This window comes from Erythrolamprus reginae, chromosome 2, assembly GCF_031021105.1.
Source record: "Erythrolamprus reginae isolate rEryReg1 chromosome 2, rEryReg1.hap1, whole genome shotgun sequence".
Taxonomy (NCBI): domain Eukaryota; kingdom Metazoa; phylum Chordata; class Lepidosauria; order Squamata; family Dipsadidae; genus Erythrolamprus; species Erythrolamprus reginae.
Window position 1 is genome coordinate 249203227 of NC_091951.1, and position 18228 is coordinate 249221454.

An 18228-nucleotide genomic window follows, 5' to 3' on the forward strand; every position below is an offset into this window, starting at 1 on the left:
CCCCAATGGATAGGTGTTTAGCAAGTCTGCACTGAGAATTATCTCAGGTTTTTCTAAAACCAACCTAACTGAGCACCTTTCAAGGTAGGAATGAGTCAGCTTGTTAGAACTACCTTCTGCAGATAGGGGGAGAAACTCAATTATTTTTAAAAAAGAATACTGGTCCTCCTTTCTCCACCACCCCTTTTTTGAGGGGGGAGGGTTATAGGGTGTGTGTGCGTGTATGTGCGTGTATGTACACATATTGTCAACCATGGAGATCAGCCTGGATTCAGGTAATTTCCTTTCAGGGGCATTCTCAGGAAAGTATCGATGGGGAGCAAAATGAATGAATGGGGGGGGGGGGAAGCGTAGGTCACCAACGATAAACGGAGGGGCGCTTTAACCCCCCCCTCTATATATATATTTAATGTGCCTTGGCTCCAACAGTTACATGGAGTTGTAAGCATGGTTCGCCAAAGGAGAGACCATTGTAGCTGTGTGTAGGTAGGCGATCAAGAGAAGAAGATAGACCCGATCGCCGCCCCGTTCCTTTTTCAGTCTATAAAAAGTAAAGTTAAAAAAACAACAACCAGGCAAGAGAGGGCGGAGTGCACGTGTGCACGAAGCCGATGCAAGGCAGGCAAGGAGAGATTCGCGAGGTTACTTAACCTTCGCGTGTCTCTCAACCGCGCTTGGCGTTTTTTGAGCGGAGAGTCACAGAAGAGGGAGGAGGGAAAAAAAAATCAACCATCGGCCTCCCCGGACGCCTTTCTCTGGCAGCTCAGTGGCGGGGGGAAGCCTTGAGGAAGGGGGCTGAAGGCCAAGAAGGACCGATCACCACTCCCTCCCTGCCCACCCCGATCGCCGCCTCTCCCGCTCCTTCGGCTAACACCGCCTTGGTAGCCCAGAGCGAGGAGTACTGCCGGCTTCCGAGCCGCCTTCTCGCTTCCCAGCTGACAACATGGCTGCGGCCGCTTCTGCTGCCCAAGACGAGCTGAGTAAGTGGGGGGGGAATCCGGGCAGGAGACGACATTGTTCGTGCGGAGCCGGAGGAAAAGACGGCGATCTGGCCCTCGAGAGCGGGTGGATCCTTTTCTTTTAGGGGATCGGGGGTCTTAAACGCATGCTCCGGCCTTTGGGGAAGCACCCCCCTCCTCCCGGGCCTTCTCACAGCGAGGGTTGTGATTCCTTCCCTCCCTTCCGGCTTTGATGGGTGCTGTGGGGGGAGACCTGGGAGAAGGGGCTCGGGGGACATTTACAGAAAAAGAAAGAGAGGGGGAGACCTGAGGGGGTGGGTGGAAGGCTGGTTTGTTTCATCGGCGATGCAGGATCCGGAACGGGGGAAGGGTGAGGAGGAGCCCCGGCCATTAGGCCTCGGTTGTGCAGAGTCATATTAGGAAATGGACTTGAAAAAAGCTTGGGAAGAGGGTGGGAAGAGGAGGACGACCCCGTCCTCCAAATTAGCCTCTTCGGTCACTGATTCTCTCTCTCTCTCATACACATACACACACACACACACTCGTTTTCCTCCTATCGCCCCCCCCTTAAATATATGTGGGTACGGGGTTTTTGGGTCACTGATACACACATACACACACACACACTCCATCTGCTCCCCCTTTTAAACATACGTGAATACGGGGCTTTGGGTCCCTGTTTTGCACATTCTTACACACCCATCCCTTCTCTCTCCCCCTCCCCCTTTAAAAGATATGTTTGTATGGAATCTTCGCGTCACTGATACACCCCCCCCCCCCATTGATACATTTAATTTAATTTAATTGATTTATAAGCAGCCCAACTCCTGGCAGTACAACATTTTAAAAAACAATGTAATAACAATAAAGCCCCCCAAATAAATCATTCCTATCCACTGCGGGAGTTAGATGGTATGGTACATCCCTTCTTCCCCTCATCCCCCCCCCCTTTTAAAGATATGTGGGCATGGGCACTTTGGATCACAGCTACTCTTCCTCTCTCCCTCTCTCCCTCTCTCTCTCACACATGCACATACTCCACCCCACACATCCCTTTCTCCTCTCCACCTCCCCCTTTAAATATATGTAGGTATATAGGGCCTCCTCTCCTGCCCCCACCCCCTTTCACTCAAGGGAATTCCAGATTTCCTTCTGCCTCTCAAAAGTCGGATTCTTAAAATTGGTGGAAAGTGGAGGCCCCATCCGCGACTTTGCTTCTCCGCCCCACCCCCCAGGGATTAGGATCCGGTGGTCTTGAGAGAACCTTACTCCCGTGTGGGGTGTTTTTTTGAGTTGGAGGGAGGGGAAGAGGAGAGGCCGTCCGTTCTGTGTGGTGCCCAATTTGCTGTCTCCCCACCCACCCAGCTGTCCTGTCGTAGGAGAAAGAAGAGGGTGTTGGGTGTTGTAAGCGGCATGGATGGATTTGTGCTGGTTCCGTCTTGGCGTCCCTCTTGGCCTTTCAAAATGTGGTGCTCCCACTTCCCATTCCACATGTGAGGTATTGAGGCCTCAGAGGCGTGGTATGGCTGGGAAATGCTTCTTTGTGACAGGAAATGACTATAGTCTTTGCCACTGAGGCAAGCCTGGGTGTCTTTATGTAGGCATGCATTTGTGTGTAGGGGTCATTCTTTGTCAAGTGGACCAGGTGCCCCCACTCGACCACTGTCAATTTCAATGAAACTTTGCACATATATTTCTTATGGTATAAAACTGAAGTATGCCAAATTGGACTAAAATTTTGCACACCTCAGTTTTATACCATAAGGCAGTGATGGCGAACCTATGGGTGCCACAGGTGGCACACAGAGCCATATCTACTGGCACGCAAGCCATTGCCCTAGCTCAACTTCAACATGCATATGTGTGCAGGCCAGCTGATTTTTGGCTCCCACAGAGGCTCTGGGAGGGCGTCTCTGGCTTCCAGTGAGTCTCTGAGAGGATGGAGGAGGGCATTTTTACCCACCCCTGGCTCCAGGGAAGCCTTTGGAGCCTGGGGAGCGTGAAACATGAGCCTACTGGGCCCACCAGAAGTTGGGAAACAGGCCATTTCTGGCCACCAGAGGCCCTTTGAAGGGTGGGGGCAGCTGTTTTCGCCCTCCCCAGGCATTGAATTATGGGTATTGGCACTCGGGCATGTGTGATAGCATGCGTGCATGCTCTTTTGACACCCAAGGAAAAAAAGGTTTGCCATCACTGCCATAAGGAATATGTGCAAAGTTTCCTTGGAATTGAAGGTGGTCGAGTGGGGAAGATTCTGAAAATTGGTCCACTTGACAACGAATGACTCCATACATAAATAGAGGTAGTCCTCAATTTATGACCACAATTGAGCCCAAAAATTTATGTTGCGAAGCGAGAAATGAATTAAGTACATTTGGCTCAATTTTTTCCGACTTTGTTTGCCACGTTTTCTTAAGAGAAGTCGCTGTTGTTGTTAAATTAGTAACACCGTTGTTCAGCGAATCCGGCTTTCCCATTGACTTTGTGTGTCAGATGGTCACAAAAGGGGATCACATGGTCCCGCGACACGGCAACCGTCATAAATATGAACCAGTTATCAAGCATTTGAATGTAAATCACACGACCATGGGAATGCTGCCACCATCGTAAGTGTGAAAAATGGTCATGTTACTTTTCAGTGCCATTGTAACTTTGGTCACTAAATGAACAGTTGTAGGTCAAGGACCACCTGAACATACATATACATATCAAAACACATATACATAGGTATTTGTGCACTAACATATAGGTGTGTGTGTGTGTAATATATACATGCAAAATCAAAAATACCAAAAATATACTCGTGTATATTACACACACAAATATCGAAGTGTCAAAAATGTGCAGTTATTTATTGCCTATATTTGTTATTTGGATTTCTAGACCAGTGTTTCCCAACCTTTTTTGAGCCGCGGCACATTATTAATATTTTCAAAATTCTGGGGAACACAGAAGGGGGGGCGGGGGGGGGGGGCTAAAGAAAAGTTTGGACAAAAAAAAATCTCTTCCTCCATTTCACTCTATTTCTCCCTCCCTCTTTCTCTCTCTTCCTTCCCTTCTTTCTCTCTCTCCATCCCTCTTTCTTTCTTCCTCTTTTTTGCTCTTTCTCTCTCCCTCCTTCCCTCCCTCCATGTCTTTCCCTCTCCCTCCTTCCCCCCTCTCTTTCTCTCTCTTGCTTTCTTTCCCTCTCTTTCTCTTGCTTTCTTTCTCTCTCTTTCTCTCTCCCCTCCTTTTTCTCTCTCTCTCTTTCTCTCTCGTTCACCATGCCGGCAACAGAGAGAAAAAGAAAGAGAGAGAGAGAGAGCTGGAGAGAGAATGGAGGGCGCCGTTGTCTTCGCCTCCGCCCGCCGGCTCTGCAGCTAAGAGGCAACAGCAGCCATCAGCCTCCTCGCCCTCCCAGACGTTCCCAGCGCCCGGCCACGCGCCGCCTCCCGTTAGCCCGGCTGACCTTTCCCTGCTGCCGTTTTCTCTTCATGGCGCAAAGCTTTTCCGGCCAGCAAGCGCGGCGTGGCGCTTTCCTGGGCAGATGGCTTTGCTGACCGGAGAAGCGAGCGATCCGGGAGTCCGGGACTGTGTGGCTTTGCGCCATGAAGAGAAAACGGCAGCAGGGAAAGGTCGGCTGGGCTAACGGGAGGCGGCGCGTGGCCGGGCGCTGGGGACGTCTGGGAGGGCGAGGGGAGCCGGCGGGCGGAGGCGAAGACAACGGCGCCTTCCATTCTCTCTCTGGCAGCAAAGGAGAGGGGGCGGATCACGCCCCAAGACAGGAGGCGACGGCGGCGGAGGAGGAGAGTGGGCGGATCGGGCGGGCAATGGGGCAGGGCAGAGAAGCCAGGGGCGCGTTTGGCCAGAGGCACCATGGGGAGGCAGGGGCGGCCGCGGCTCCCTTTACTCCTACTGCCGGACCTCCCCGCCCCTGCCTCCTTTTTCCCGCCTTCCTTCTTTGGGGCCCAGCTGGAAACAGCTGCATCGGGGGACAGCTGCGAGTGGGAGCTCCAGGTCGGAGGCACTGGCGGTCCGGCACTGGCAGTGCCCCGCCCACCTGGAGCTTCCTGCGGCACACCTGACCGTGTCTCGCGGCACACTACTGTGCCGCGGCACACCGGTTGGGAAACGCTGTTCTAGACCACCCTTCTAGGCCCACATAGTTCAAGAAGGCTAGACATATATTAGCCTGGTCATTTAGTGACCATTCAAAGTTACAAGAGCATTGAAAAAAATGACTTATGACCATTTTTCACACTTATGACTAGTAGCATCGCAACGGTCATGTGATTTACATTCAGAAGATTGACAGCTGGTTCATATTTATGATGGTTGCATGTCCCCAGATTGTTTACATGCAAAGTCAATGGGAAAGCTGGAGGTGTTACTAATTTAACAATTGCAGCAATTCACTTAAATGTGATGACAAAAGTCGTAAAATGGGGTAAAACTCACTTAACTAATGTCCCAGTTAGCAACATAAATGTTGGGCTCACTTGGATCATAAATAAAGGGCTATCTGTAGTGAGCCACTTTCCTTAATTTTATACCCGCAACACAATCCTGTGAAAGAGGCTGGATGGGGAGTGGCCCAAATTCATTTGTGTTCACAGGTACTCCTTGTACATAAGTATGGAAGAGCTATTAATGAAATTACGACATTATGCAGTAGTTTAGGAGAAAGTACCATTGCACTGGGTACTTAATTTGTTTTGAAAGAGGAACAATTGTACTTTAATTGCAGTGTCTTTGATGTCTTGGATAAGGCGTCCCCATTATTGTAATAATGATTTTGACTACTTTATTTGGAGTAAATATTATCTGATCTAATTAATCCTTCTCTTTAAACTTGCATGATTTTATGCCATGCCTGAACAAATAATGTTGAGAAATTTAGTGATACATATGAATGCTGGACGGTAGCTTTTTCAAATCTGTTGCCCCTGATTCCTAGTCGAAATCTACTCTTAAGTCGGAATTGTGGACATCGTAGTCCGTGGAAGACTAGTTTGGAGAGCATGAAAGACATTACATCTTTTTTGTTTGAAGAAGAAACTCTTACCGTATTTCTCCTGTTATGTAATTAATTTGAGCAAATGTTTAAAAGTCAACATCTATCAGCCTGTATGAGGGGTGGGCAAAATTGTCTCTTCTATGACTTGAGGACTTCAACTCCCAGAATTCCTGAGCCAATCATACTATCACAGGAAATCTGGGAGTTGAAGTCCACCTGTCATGGAAGAGCCAACTTTGCCTAGCCCTGGACTAATGAAGGATTCTAATACTATAAAAATATTATGGCTGTGCAGAACAGACCTGTCCATAAAGCCTTGTGCAATTAATTTAGTACTTTGCAAGACATGAGATTGCATCAGGTATCACCTGCAAAGCAAAGATTGTCATCTGTCAAGAACATGATGAGAGAGCCTGCTTCCAGTTCCTTCACATATAGGAGATTAAGGGCTAAGGACAAGAAGGTTGTCTTTCTGGATTGTATTCCTCATATTGTATAATTCAGTGTTTCCCAACCTTGGCAACCTGAAGGTATCTGGACTTCAACTCCCAGAATTCCCCAGCCAGCATTCGCTGGCTGGGGAATTCTGGGAGTTGAAGTCCAAATATCTTCAAGTTGCCAAGGTTGGGAAACACTGGTATAATTTACCTGTAGAGCTTTGGGCACTTTGGAAGGTGATTTCAAAGAAATAGGTTTGCTATGCTTTCAGTTTGAGTTACCTCTGTATTATTATGGTTCATCCCACAGTTAGATGTTCAGATTGGATTTGACATTTTTATCCACCTTTCAAGGATCTGGGGTAGGCAGATGTTGATTGTGTTATTGTTATTACTTTGTTATACTCTATCCAACATTATGCACTGGGACAGGCTACAAAAACTATAAATAAACAAAACAATCATTAATACATCTATAGGTGCTGGTATTCCCATGGAAGTATGTCTGTTTATATGGACAATTGGGAACAGCCCAATGCTTATAGCATGGGGACTATCTTTAATCTTAGCCCAAATATCAAGAAACTATTTTTTCAGTCTATAACTGTATGCAGTAGAGAGCTTTTTTAAAAAAAAGAAATATATGTGCCATGCTATTTCACCTATTTTTTCCATTTTATTCTAAGCCTATTTCTATCTACATGATAGGTTCCAGAATTTGACATTATTGCAGTGGTAGAGGAAGGATTTTCTGTCTCCTCTTAAGTTTATTTTCTATTGATATTTATTCTCTGCTCATGCATTGGTTCATGGCACTTTTCACTAGAGGCAGTCCTCAACTGACAACTACAGTGATACCTCGTCTTACAAACACCTCGTCATACAAACTTTTTGAGATACAAACCTGGGGTTTAAGATTTTTTTGCCTCTTCTTCCAACTATTTTCACCTTACAAACCCAAGCTGCCGCCACTGGGATGCCCTGCCTCTGGACTTCTGCTGCCAGCGAAGTGGCCGTTTATGCGCTGCTGGGATTCCCCCGAGGCTCCCCTCAATGGGAAACACCACCTCCGGACTTCCGTGTTTTTTGTGATGCTGCAGGGGAATCTTAGTAGCGCAAAAACAGGCGCTTTGCTGGCAACGGAAGTCCGGAGGTGGGGTTTCGAGGACTTCCGTGTTTTTTGTGATGCTGCAGGGGAATCTTAGTAGCGCAAAAACAGGCGCTTTGCTGGCAATGGAAGTCCGGAGGTGGGGTTTCGAGGACTTCCGTGTTTTTGCGATGCTGCAATTTCACTGAGGCTTCCCTCACTGGGAAACCCCACCTCCGGACTTCCGTTGCCAACGAAGCACCCGTTTTTGCGCTGCTAGGAATCTCCTGCTGGGATTCCCCTGCAGCATCACAAAAACACGGAAGCCCGGAGGTGGGGTTTCCCATGGAGGGGAGCCTCAGGGGAATCCCAGCAGCGCATAAATGGGCGCTTCGGCTGGCAAAAGGGGTGAGTTTTGGGCTTGCACTCATTAATCGCTTTTCCATTGATTCCTATGGGAAACATTGTTTCGTCTTACAAACTTTTCACCTTACAAACCTCGTCCCGGAACCAATTAAGTTTGTAAGACGAGGTATCACTGTATTTGTTTATTGACTGTTCGAAGTCACAGTGTCACTGAAAAAGTGACTTGCAACCAGTTGTCACACTTAAAACTGTTACAGCATCCTCACATGATCAGAATCCAGGTGCTTGGCAACTGGTATGTTTCTCTGGCAGGTGTTGCTTCCTGGGATCATGTGATCATCATTTGCAACCTTCCCAGCTTCTGACAAGCAAAGTCATTGGGGGAGATTGAATTCTTATAATGATCTCATGATTCATGTAACAACTGCAGTAATTCGTTTAACAACCATGGCAAAAATTGTAGAATTTGGTGCAATTCATGTAACAACTGCCTTGCTTAACAACAGAAATTCCAGTCTCAGTTGTGATTGTAAGTTTGGAACAAACTGTTCCATCTTTTGTCTATTTATTCAATCAGTATTCTTCCATTTCTGAAAAGTTTCCCATATTGCACTCTAGCCCTTTCATTTTTCCTAGAGCAAGTGGGGCAACGTAGTTTCTTTCTTTTAAAAATGTAAAACTATGTTTTTCCCTGGCTCAAGGTATTTTATTATTTAAACTAAGAAATAAGTAAGACATTGTCTCGGTGCTTGATTAAGTAAAAACGGATAAAATGAATAAGTTAAAGAAATACAATAGGATTCTCCTTTGAATTTAAAAATAATATTTTAAATAATACATAATTTAAATAATTCCCTGGAAATTTTTTCTATCTCCACAATCATACCTTTCACCTTGTGTATTTTTAATTGTTAACATGTCATGCATTTAACTGAATGCATTCTAGGAAGACTTAGGCTATAATACTGTTTTCTCCAGCCATAAACTAGACATAGTGTTCTCCTGCTATGGTGGTTACAGGCTGTCCTTGCTAAGCACCCACAGTTGGGTTTGTCAATCTGGTTGCTAAGTAAAAAATTACATAACTGTGATTGGACCTATAATTTTACTTTACTAAGGCAGTGTGGCCTGTAATTTTTAAAATAAGGTAATTAACTGATTTTGATTTAAATTACCCATATTTACTTCTTAATAATATGCAGATCTAATATATATTATACCTCATGTCTTTTAATACATTGAGTAAAAAAACCCAACTATTTTTCTATTGTATTATTTCTATTGTTCTATTGTACTATTGTTCACCAAAATCTGAGTACCTAAAACAATGTGTCCTGAGCCTATCATCTGTTTGATTAAAATTTTCATTCATTGATCAAGTAGCATTTATTTCATAAATTAAAATGTGCATTTCATAAAATACATTATGATTTGTGTAAAAGAAGAGAAAAGCATTTGACGCAAAAACCAGTGTCAGAGTTTTTATGCTCCCAGTGTTCAAGAAATCTTGTTTCAACCTTGTTTAAGAAACCTTCATCCAATAATGCATATGTAATTTGATCACTCAGTAAACTAGAGTGATCAAATTAGAAGCAGATGGGTCTCTTTTCCCTTCACTTGAACAAAACGGAAAAAGTCACTAGACAGGGAGATGGGCAGCATATAAATTTAATAAATAATTCTGTATATTTTCTGATTTAAAATACATGTTGCATCTGTGTAAAACACATATGATAAATGCAGGGTGACCTTGCAAGTAGGTCATTAGTAAAAGCAATTGCAAATTAAATCACTATTTAATGCTGAACTTGCTGATATGACATTAAACCATTTGCTGTTAATTATAGATCAGTTTTTCTTCCTTTATTTTAGATCAACTTGAACGTGTATTCTTGCGTCTTGGCCATGCAGAAACAGATGAGCAATTGCAGAACATTATATCCAAATTCCTTCCCCCTGTTCTTTTAAAACTTTCCAGTACACAGGAAGGAGTACGTAAAAAGGTATGAATATTCCCCCGGAGATTAGAACGGCCCCCACCCTCCTTGTCTTTCGCAAGTTACTTAAGACCCACCTATATCGCCAGGCATGGGGGAACTAAGACATCTCCCCCAGGCTTATTATATTTCACATTTGGTGTGTATGTACTGTATGGTTTTTAATTGTTGGGGTTTTTATATATTTTATTATTAGATTTGTCCCATTGTTATACTGTTTTTTATTGCTGTTGTGAGCCGCCCCGAGTCTTTGGAGAGGGGCGACATACAAATCTAATAAATAATAATAATAATAATAATAATAATAATAATAATAATAATAATAATCTGTATGCTGAAGTTTGTCAAAACCCTCCCATGTTGATTTTATATATAGAGTGTCCTTTGGGATGAATTTAACTCATGATCACTTCATCAAAACATGTAATTTTCAGTACAAAGCTATTGCTTTCATCCGGGTTCATTTTCAGCTGCCCATTCTAGTCTAAAGTTTGTGTGATGATCTTCTATACAAGTACTAACCAGATCTGACCTTGTTTGAGTAAGCTGTGTTTCCCTCAAGCTGGAAGATGTATATCATAATAATATATTCTTTGAAGCCATTGCAAATATTGTTCCCTTGCAATTCTTTTTCACGTTCAGGTCCAAATAATATACTCACTTGGTTCTTTTTTTTTTTTCTGTTGAAGGTCAAATGGAAGGACAAATAGGACACTTGATAATATAGTTTTATTTATTATGTTTCACAAGTGGGAAATGAAACTAAATCAATAAAATGAAGGAATGATATTTTTTTCTTTTTAGGTTATGGAATTGCTAGTTCATCTGAACAAACGAATCAAAAGTCGCCCAAGAATCCAACTTCCAGTGGAGACTTTATTAGTCCAATATCAAGATCCTTCTGCGGTCTCCTTTGTTACAGTAAGTCCTTTCTTCTTACTCATGAAATCTAAGATTGTGATTGTCTTTGCACATTGTGCTTAAGTATAATAGCTGGGTTATCTCCTGCCTAGGTATTCTTTGTCCTGCTTTCGAATAATAAGCCTACTGTATAAACAGAGAGATGGTTTGCTGACTTGTAGCTGCTGGGAAGTGTTTTCCTAAATGTAACTCTTGAACATTCCAACTGTAGTTTAATGAATGTTTATATGTAACTACACCTATTTGTCATATTTAAATAGTGCATTGAAATGGAGAGAAACAAAATACATTCGGAATGTTTTATTTTCATATACATTTAATGTTATTGCCAATAATTAAATCTCATTAGGAAATATTCTGTTTAACAAATTACTTGCACTTTAAGTTTACACATAACACATTACAACAAAGACATTGTGGCTTTACTCAAATTGATAGAGTTAAACACTACTGCAGGAATTGCAGCAAACAGCCTTGTCACCTTTAGCACATTATCAGAGCCCCCCAGCACAGGGCTCTGCTCTGTTGCACCCACCACTGGTCAACTGAGTTTAGCTGCTGCTGCTGCCGCCAAGGAACACTGGAGCCTTCACTGCTGAGCAGCTGATAGGCGGTTTGATCGGCCTTTTGGAATACTGCCGATAAGCTGTTCTAAGTGGCGGATATTACCACTGCTATTTGCAGTGATTGGCGATGGTGATCCCTGTCACCTAGAACAGCTGATTGGTGATATTCTGGGAGGCTGATCCAACTGGCAATCAGCTGCTTGACAGTGAAGGCTCTAGTGTTTCCTTGCAGCAGCGAATGGTGACAGTGGTGACAACCCCCCTCCCCACTGCCGCAATATTTGCTCTATAACGGTGATGGCGAACCTTTTTTCCTTCCGGTGCCAAAAAAGCGTGGGCATGCACTATCGTGCATGTGTAAGTACCCACACCCATAATTCAATGCCTGAAGAGGGCGAAAACAGCTTCCCCCAGCCCCCGTAGGCCCTCTGGAGGCCGGAAACAGCCTGTTTTCCAACTTCTAGTGGGCCCAATAGACTCATATTTTGTCCTCCCCATGTTCCAAAGGCTTCCCCCATACCCGAAAGCTAAAGCCAAAAATGCCCTCCCAGAACCTGTGTGCAAGCCAAAAATCAGCTGGCCAGCACACAGATGCACATTGGAGTTGAGCTAGGGCAACGGCTCATGTGCCAGCAGATATGGCTCCGCATGCCACCTGTGGCACCCGTGCCATAGGTTCACCATCACTGCTCTATAAGATGCACAGACATTTCCACCCACTTTTTTTGGGGGGGGGGGGGAGTGTGTCCCACAGTATAGAGCGAAAAATATGGTAATTCAAATCAGTTTTGGTGAGCAGCCATTTATGCTGTTTAATAAAATGCATTAGTTGGAAAAGATGCTATCAGAGCCCATCTGCTCTTTTCCTACTGTACACAACTCCTACCATGTCAGGAGCATTTCTCTAAAGTTATGAAAGTAAATGAACTTGTGGAATATTTTTGGTGAGCTGGACTATTTCAACAATGTAAACATTTCAGTGGTATCAATGATTATTGCTGATACGTTTCTTAAAAGTTGTGGATATTGTACCTGTAGGACTGTTTTTTTAGTGGTTCTTTTCAGACATATCTTGCATTTTACAGAATTTTACAATAATATATGTTAAGATGGGTTACCCTCGTTTGCCTGTGGAAAAACAATGTGAGCTGGCACCCACTCTCCTTACTGCAATGGAAGGAAAACCTCAACCCCAACAAGACAGGTATAATATTATGAGCATAAAGCTTTCATTGCCTAATTGTAAAAAAAATCATTTTAATAAATTAGCCATTAAAGACTGCAAATTCATGTTCAGAGAACTGATGGCATAGTTCCCTTCTGTTACTTTGTCTCAGCATGGCAAGGCAGATTCCACCAGGAGACTAGATTATATCTTATTCAGAGAGGATATAACAATAAAAACCTGCGTATCTGATTGATCTGAACCTCCACTCCTTAAATCCCAACAAATGAGGGATTTGTCTGAATATTATCTTATTTTCTGGGACCTAAAAAAATATTTCAGCCATCTTTCCTAGGCAAGGGTATTTTAAATACCTTACTTTTTTGCCATCCACCATTTTGTCATACAGATAAATCTTAATTCTTGGATCCAACCTCCTTAACATTTAAAATTTCAATTTAATTTGTTTCAGAGCAATTTGAATATTACAGATCCATTTAGAATTAGCTACTAAATATGAAAGAAAGGAAAATGGTTTCATGAAAACCATGAAGTTATGTGGTCTTCCTTGTCTGCAATTCCCATTTAAAATTTTTTAAAATACAAATGGCAATACAGTGATGCCTCATCTTACAAACGCCTCGTCATACAAACTTTTCAAGATACAAACCTGGGGTTTAAGATTTTTGTGCCTCTTCTTACAAACTCTTTTCACCTTACAAACCCACCGCCGCCACTGGGATGCCCCGCCTCCGGACTTCCGTTGCCAGCGAAGCACCTGTTTTTGTGCTGCTGGGAATCCCCTGAGGCTCCCCTCTATGGGAAACCCCACCTCTGGACTTCCATATTTTTGTGATGCTGCAGGGGACTCCCAGCATGGGAATCCCAGAAGCGCAAAAACAGGCGCTTTGCTGGCAACGGAAGTCCGGAGGTGTAGCTTCCCATGGAGGGGAGCCTCAGGGGAATCCCAGCAGCGCAAAAACGGGCACTTCGGCTGGCAAAAAGGGTAAATTTTGGGCTTGCACACATTAATCACTTTTCCATTGATCCCTATGGAAAACATTGTTTCATCTTACAAACTTTTCACCTTAAGAACCTTGTCCCGGAACCAATTAAGTTTGTAAGACAAGGTATCACTGTAAATGAAAACGTTTATGAATGTTTAGACAGATTGTTACACATAATTGCAATGTGCCCAATTGTTTTGCAGCCTAATGCAACTTCTAATACCAACACTTTTTCACATGAAATATCCTGTTGAACCTCTGAAAGCAGCTTCTCCGTTTAATCTTGCTGAAAAACCAAAGACTGTACAACTGCTGTTGGATTTTATGTTGGATGTTCTCCTCATGCCTTATGGGTAAGTACCTAATATTTATTTATTTATTTAATTTATTTAATTTATTGAATTTGTATGCCGCCACTCTCCATAGACTCGGGGCGGATAACAACAGTAATAAAAAACAGCATGGAAATCCAATACTAAAACAACTAAAAAAAACCCTTATTGTAAAAACCAAACATCCATACAAACAAACATACCATGCATAAATTGTAAAGGCCTAGCGGGAAAGAATATCTCAGTTCCCCCATGCCTGACGGCAGAGGTGGGTTTTAAGGAGCTTACGAGGAGGGTGGAGGCAATTCTAATCTTCGGGGGGAGTTGGTTCCAGAGGGCCGCCACAGAGAAGGCTTTTCCCCTGGGCCCCGCCAAACAACATTGTTTATAATATGAAGTTTATCAGGTGATAAGTACTACTCAGATTAGTAAGGGAAAGGGAAGGCTATTTTTAAAGTGATATTTTGCCATTGACATTCTCTAGAAGATTTTTTTTTTTAATGAAAATCATATTTTTGCCTCAGATCATTTAAAAATCCATAGGCAGGTCAGTGAGTGTAGATTCCAAAGGTACTATATAATCACAGGAAAATTGCTAGAAGCATTGAGTTTCTAGTCTAGATATTGGTTAGGTTTTAAGCAGAAGTCACATATCAAATTAATTTCTAATGTTGGGTTGATTTTGGCTTGCTTTCTGATCCATTGAGCGAAAGCTTGTGTAGTGCAAAATCTCTGTGATTGACATGTTTGATCTTAAGCCAATTATAGATAGTCCTTGACTTAATAATAATAATAATAACAACAACAACAACAACAATAACAACAATAATAACAACAAATAATAATAATAATAATAATAATAATAATAATAATAATAATAATAATAATAATAATAATAATTATTATTATTATTATTATTAGATTTGTGTGCCGCCCCTCTCCTAGGACTCGGAGCGGCTCACAACAAAATAGGGTTTTTTATTATGACAAAAAAATAATTATCTCTTATTTTAATATGCTGCTTTTTCAAGTTCAATTTTAGGTTTCTGTTACTAAGGTGATGATGGTTGGGTTTTTCAGACTGACATAATTGAAGCTGTGTAGAGCTCACAGGCTGATACATTCACTCACCATTTCTAATAGAGGATTTTATAACCCCGCCCCCTTCTAGATATGTATTAAATGAATCCCAGAGTCGCCAGAGTGTGCCAGCGGGACAGGGTTCCTCTTCATCAAGTACTTCTGCAGGACCTGGCATCCCTCAGCCTCCTCCGGGAATGAGCTTTTATGCAGCCAAGCGGGTGATTGGAGACAGTCCATGGACACCTGAGCAGCTGGAACAGGTAAAAGCCAAATAACTATAGCCCAGTGGGCGGGAGGTGGTAATAGCTTAATTATAACAAGTGGCCAAACATAATGCGTATTAACTTACCTTGTGAGCTTTCATTTGTCTCCAGCTCATGCGTACTCTAATTTAATTATATTGCTCACTGAAATAAAACAAAATACAGAATATAAAACAAAAACTGAAAAAAGCAGTAAAACTAAGTAGCATCAGCATATGATGTTGCATCATTCCAAAACTCTGAAAAATGTAATCCACACGATAATCAGCATATTTTTATGGGGATGAGAGATATTTTGGAGAATATCATTTTAAACTTTTTAAACCACGGGATTCCAATCTTGGCATTTTAAGGCCGGAAGACTTTCCAGATTTACCCAGCCAGCTTTGCTGGGAATTGAAATCCTCTGGGCTTAAGGTGCCAAGGTTGGAATCCCGTGGTTTAAACCACTTTGTTAGGAAGATAATAGCATTCCATGCTTCTTGACACATAGTCATGTTGGCCAGATGACCATGGAAAGGGTCTTCAACAACGTTGGTTCTCTCAGCTAAGAAATTGAGATGGGTATTGTTCCCTAGAGTCAGACATGACTAGACAGAGGAAACCTTTACTTTTAAATGACTGAAAACCTCTGACCCTCCACAGTTGATTGGATCAGAATTCCCCTTATGGCTCACTATTGGTTAGGTTGACTGATGTTGTTGGTAAATTTTCCTTCTGTAATATATTGAGCCTCTTAATTTCCCCATCTTTGCTTTAAGGCAAAGCCTTTTGTTATTTCTCTAGCCATCTCTACCCAGTTCCATCACTCTGTAATTATAATAAAGGTATCCTTTTTATAGACAATGTATGAGATTCGTCTGAACACCTTTTATTTTTTTCCTGTTTTGTTTGACAGTGTAAACTGGGCATTGTAAAGTTCATTGAAGCTGAGCAGGTGCCTGAACTTGAAGCTGTCATACATTTGGTTATTGCCTCTAGTGATACACGGCACAGTGTAGCCACTGCAGCAGATCTTGAACTCAAAAGCAAGCAGAGGTAATGGGCTATAATATAGATGTTTTTTTTTAAAAAAAAATGCTGGTTTATTATGAATTTTAAAAATAAGGTTGATTTTGTTTAATGCAAACTTATTTTGTTTATCACAATGGGACATTTTTGGAATTGCATTTGAGAGGATGTAGACATCTCTACAATTGACCACAATGATAGCAGCACTATTGGCATCCATATACAGTGGTACCTCAAGATATGAACCCCTCGTCTTACGAACAACTCGAGATACGAACCTGGGGTTCAGAAAAAATTTGCCTCTTCTTACGAACTTTTTTCGTGTTATGAACGCCAAACCCGAACTTCTGGGTTCGGCGTTCGGGAGGCTGCTGGGAAGCCCCCCAGCTATTTTAAAAGGTGACAGCCGGGCGGCGGGGCTTCCCAGCAGCCTCCGAACGCCGAACGCGGAAGTTCGGGTTTGGCGTTCGGCTTCGGGAGGCTGCTGGGAAGCCGCCCGGCTGTTTTAAAAGGTGACAGCCGGGCTGGGGGGCTTCCCAGCAGCCTCCCGAACCCCGAACTTTTGCCGAACTTCCGGGTTTGGGGTTCGGGAGGCTGCTAGGAAGCCCCCCAGCCTGGCTGTCACCTTTTAAAACAGCCGGGGGGCTTCCCAGCAGCCGCCGAACGCCGAACGCGGAAGTTCGGGTTTGGCGTTCGGCTTCGGGAGGCTGCTGGGAAGCCGCCCGGCTGTTTTAAAAGGTGACAGCCGGGCTGGGGGGCTTCCCAGCAGCCTCCCGAACCCCGAACTTTTGCCGAACTTCCGGGTTCGGGGTTCGGGAGGCTGCTGGGAAGCCCCCCAGCCCGGCTGTCACCTTTTAAAACAGACGGGCGGCTTCCCAACAGCCTCCCGAAGCCGAACGCCAAACCCGAACTTCCGCGTTTGGCATTCGGAGGCTGCTGGGAAGCCCCGCCGCCCGGCTGTCACCTTTTAAAACAGCCTGGAAGTTCGGCGTTCGGGAGGTCGGTGAGAAGCCCCCAGGCTGTTTTAAAAGGTGACAGCCGGGCGGCAGCATTTTTTTGCGGGGTTTTTTTTTTGGTTGCACGGATTAATTGACTTTCCATTGTTTCCTATGGGAAACAATGTTTCGTCTTACGAACCTTTCATCTTACGAACCTCCCCCTGGAACCAATTAGGTTCATAAGACGAGGTATGACTGTATTAGTATGAATGGTAATAGTATACCTCCTCAGGTTTGATATATAGCTGCTTTTCAGCAGGTAATTATTATGATTAAGGTAGTTTTCAGTGCTGAGTTTGCTAATAAAAAGACTGCCAAAGCTTTTATGACCAGGGATTCTAAGCATATTTAGCTTATCTCACTCTACCTATGATTGAAAAATCTGGGTAAGTTTCCTCATTCTGGGGGAATTTTAAGGTTATTAATTTATCTGCAGAATGAGGCTCCTGTTCAGATTTCATTCATTATAGGAAGCTCCAAAATAAAACTGAGTCCATGGATTCATTGCTCCTCAATACTGTATAGTAGGTTGGGCGCATAATTTAACATTTAAACTTACATACCGCTTCACAGTGCTTTACAGCCTTCTCTAAGTGGTTTACAGAAAGTAAGCATATTGCTCCCTATAATCTGGGTTCTCATTTTATTGACCTTGGGAGGATGAAAGGCTGAGTCAACCTTGAGCCTGCTGAGATTAGATCTGCGAAACTGCTTGCAGCTGGGGGTCAGCAGAAGTAGCTTGCATACTGCATTCTAACCACCACCAAGGCTCTTCAATAATACTGCAATAAGGGTAGACAAATCTCATTCATGTGACCACATAGTTTCTAGTAGTTTGGGGAGTCTTTAAAAGATCAGTGTTTACATGAATATTAATCTTTAATAATTTTTCAATTTATGTGAAGCATAGCCTTTAAGTAGTGCAGTGATTAATCACACTGTTGGGGTTCAGGATTATGTATGTCATAATTCTAAAGGTGTTTTTATAAATAGGTACAGTATTAATTTCTTTACAATATATCTAAATGACCCCATAGCTA

At 43.1% G+C, this 18228-nt stretch overlaps 1 protein-coding gene across 2 annotated transcripts in view; it reads left to right on the plus strand.

Annotated features, from left to right (window-relative positions):
• The first annotated feature begins 190 nt into the window (after positions 1–190).
• Positions 191–18228, plus strand: part of ECPAS (Ecm29 proteasome adaptor and scaffold) — a 100540-nt gene continuing 82502 nt past the window's right edge. The window contains exons 1-7 of one of the 2 annotated variants that reach the window (XM_070742437.1): positions 191–275; positions 9718–9848; positions 10647–10763; positions 12415–12533; positions 13705–13854; positions 15005–15176; positions 16078–16217. In XM_070742437.1, coding sequence (XP_070598538.1) covers positions 224–275; positions 9718–9848; positions 10647–10763; positions 12415–12533; positions 13705–13854; positions 15005–15176; positions 16078–16217 — 881 coding nt within the window. In that variant the 5' untranslated portion in view covers positions 191–223. Of the gene's footprint in view, positions 981–9717; positions 9849–10646; positions 10764–12414; positions 12534–13704; positions 13855–15004; positions 15177–16077; positions 16218–18228 lie in introns of both variants that reach the window. The other variant, XM_070742436.1, reaches the window with a different exon arrangement.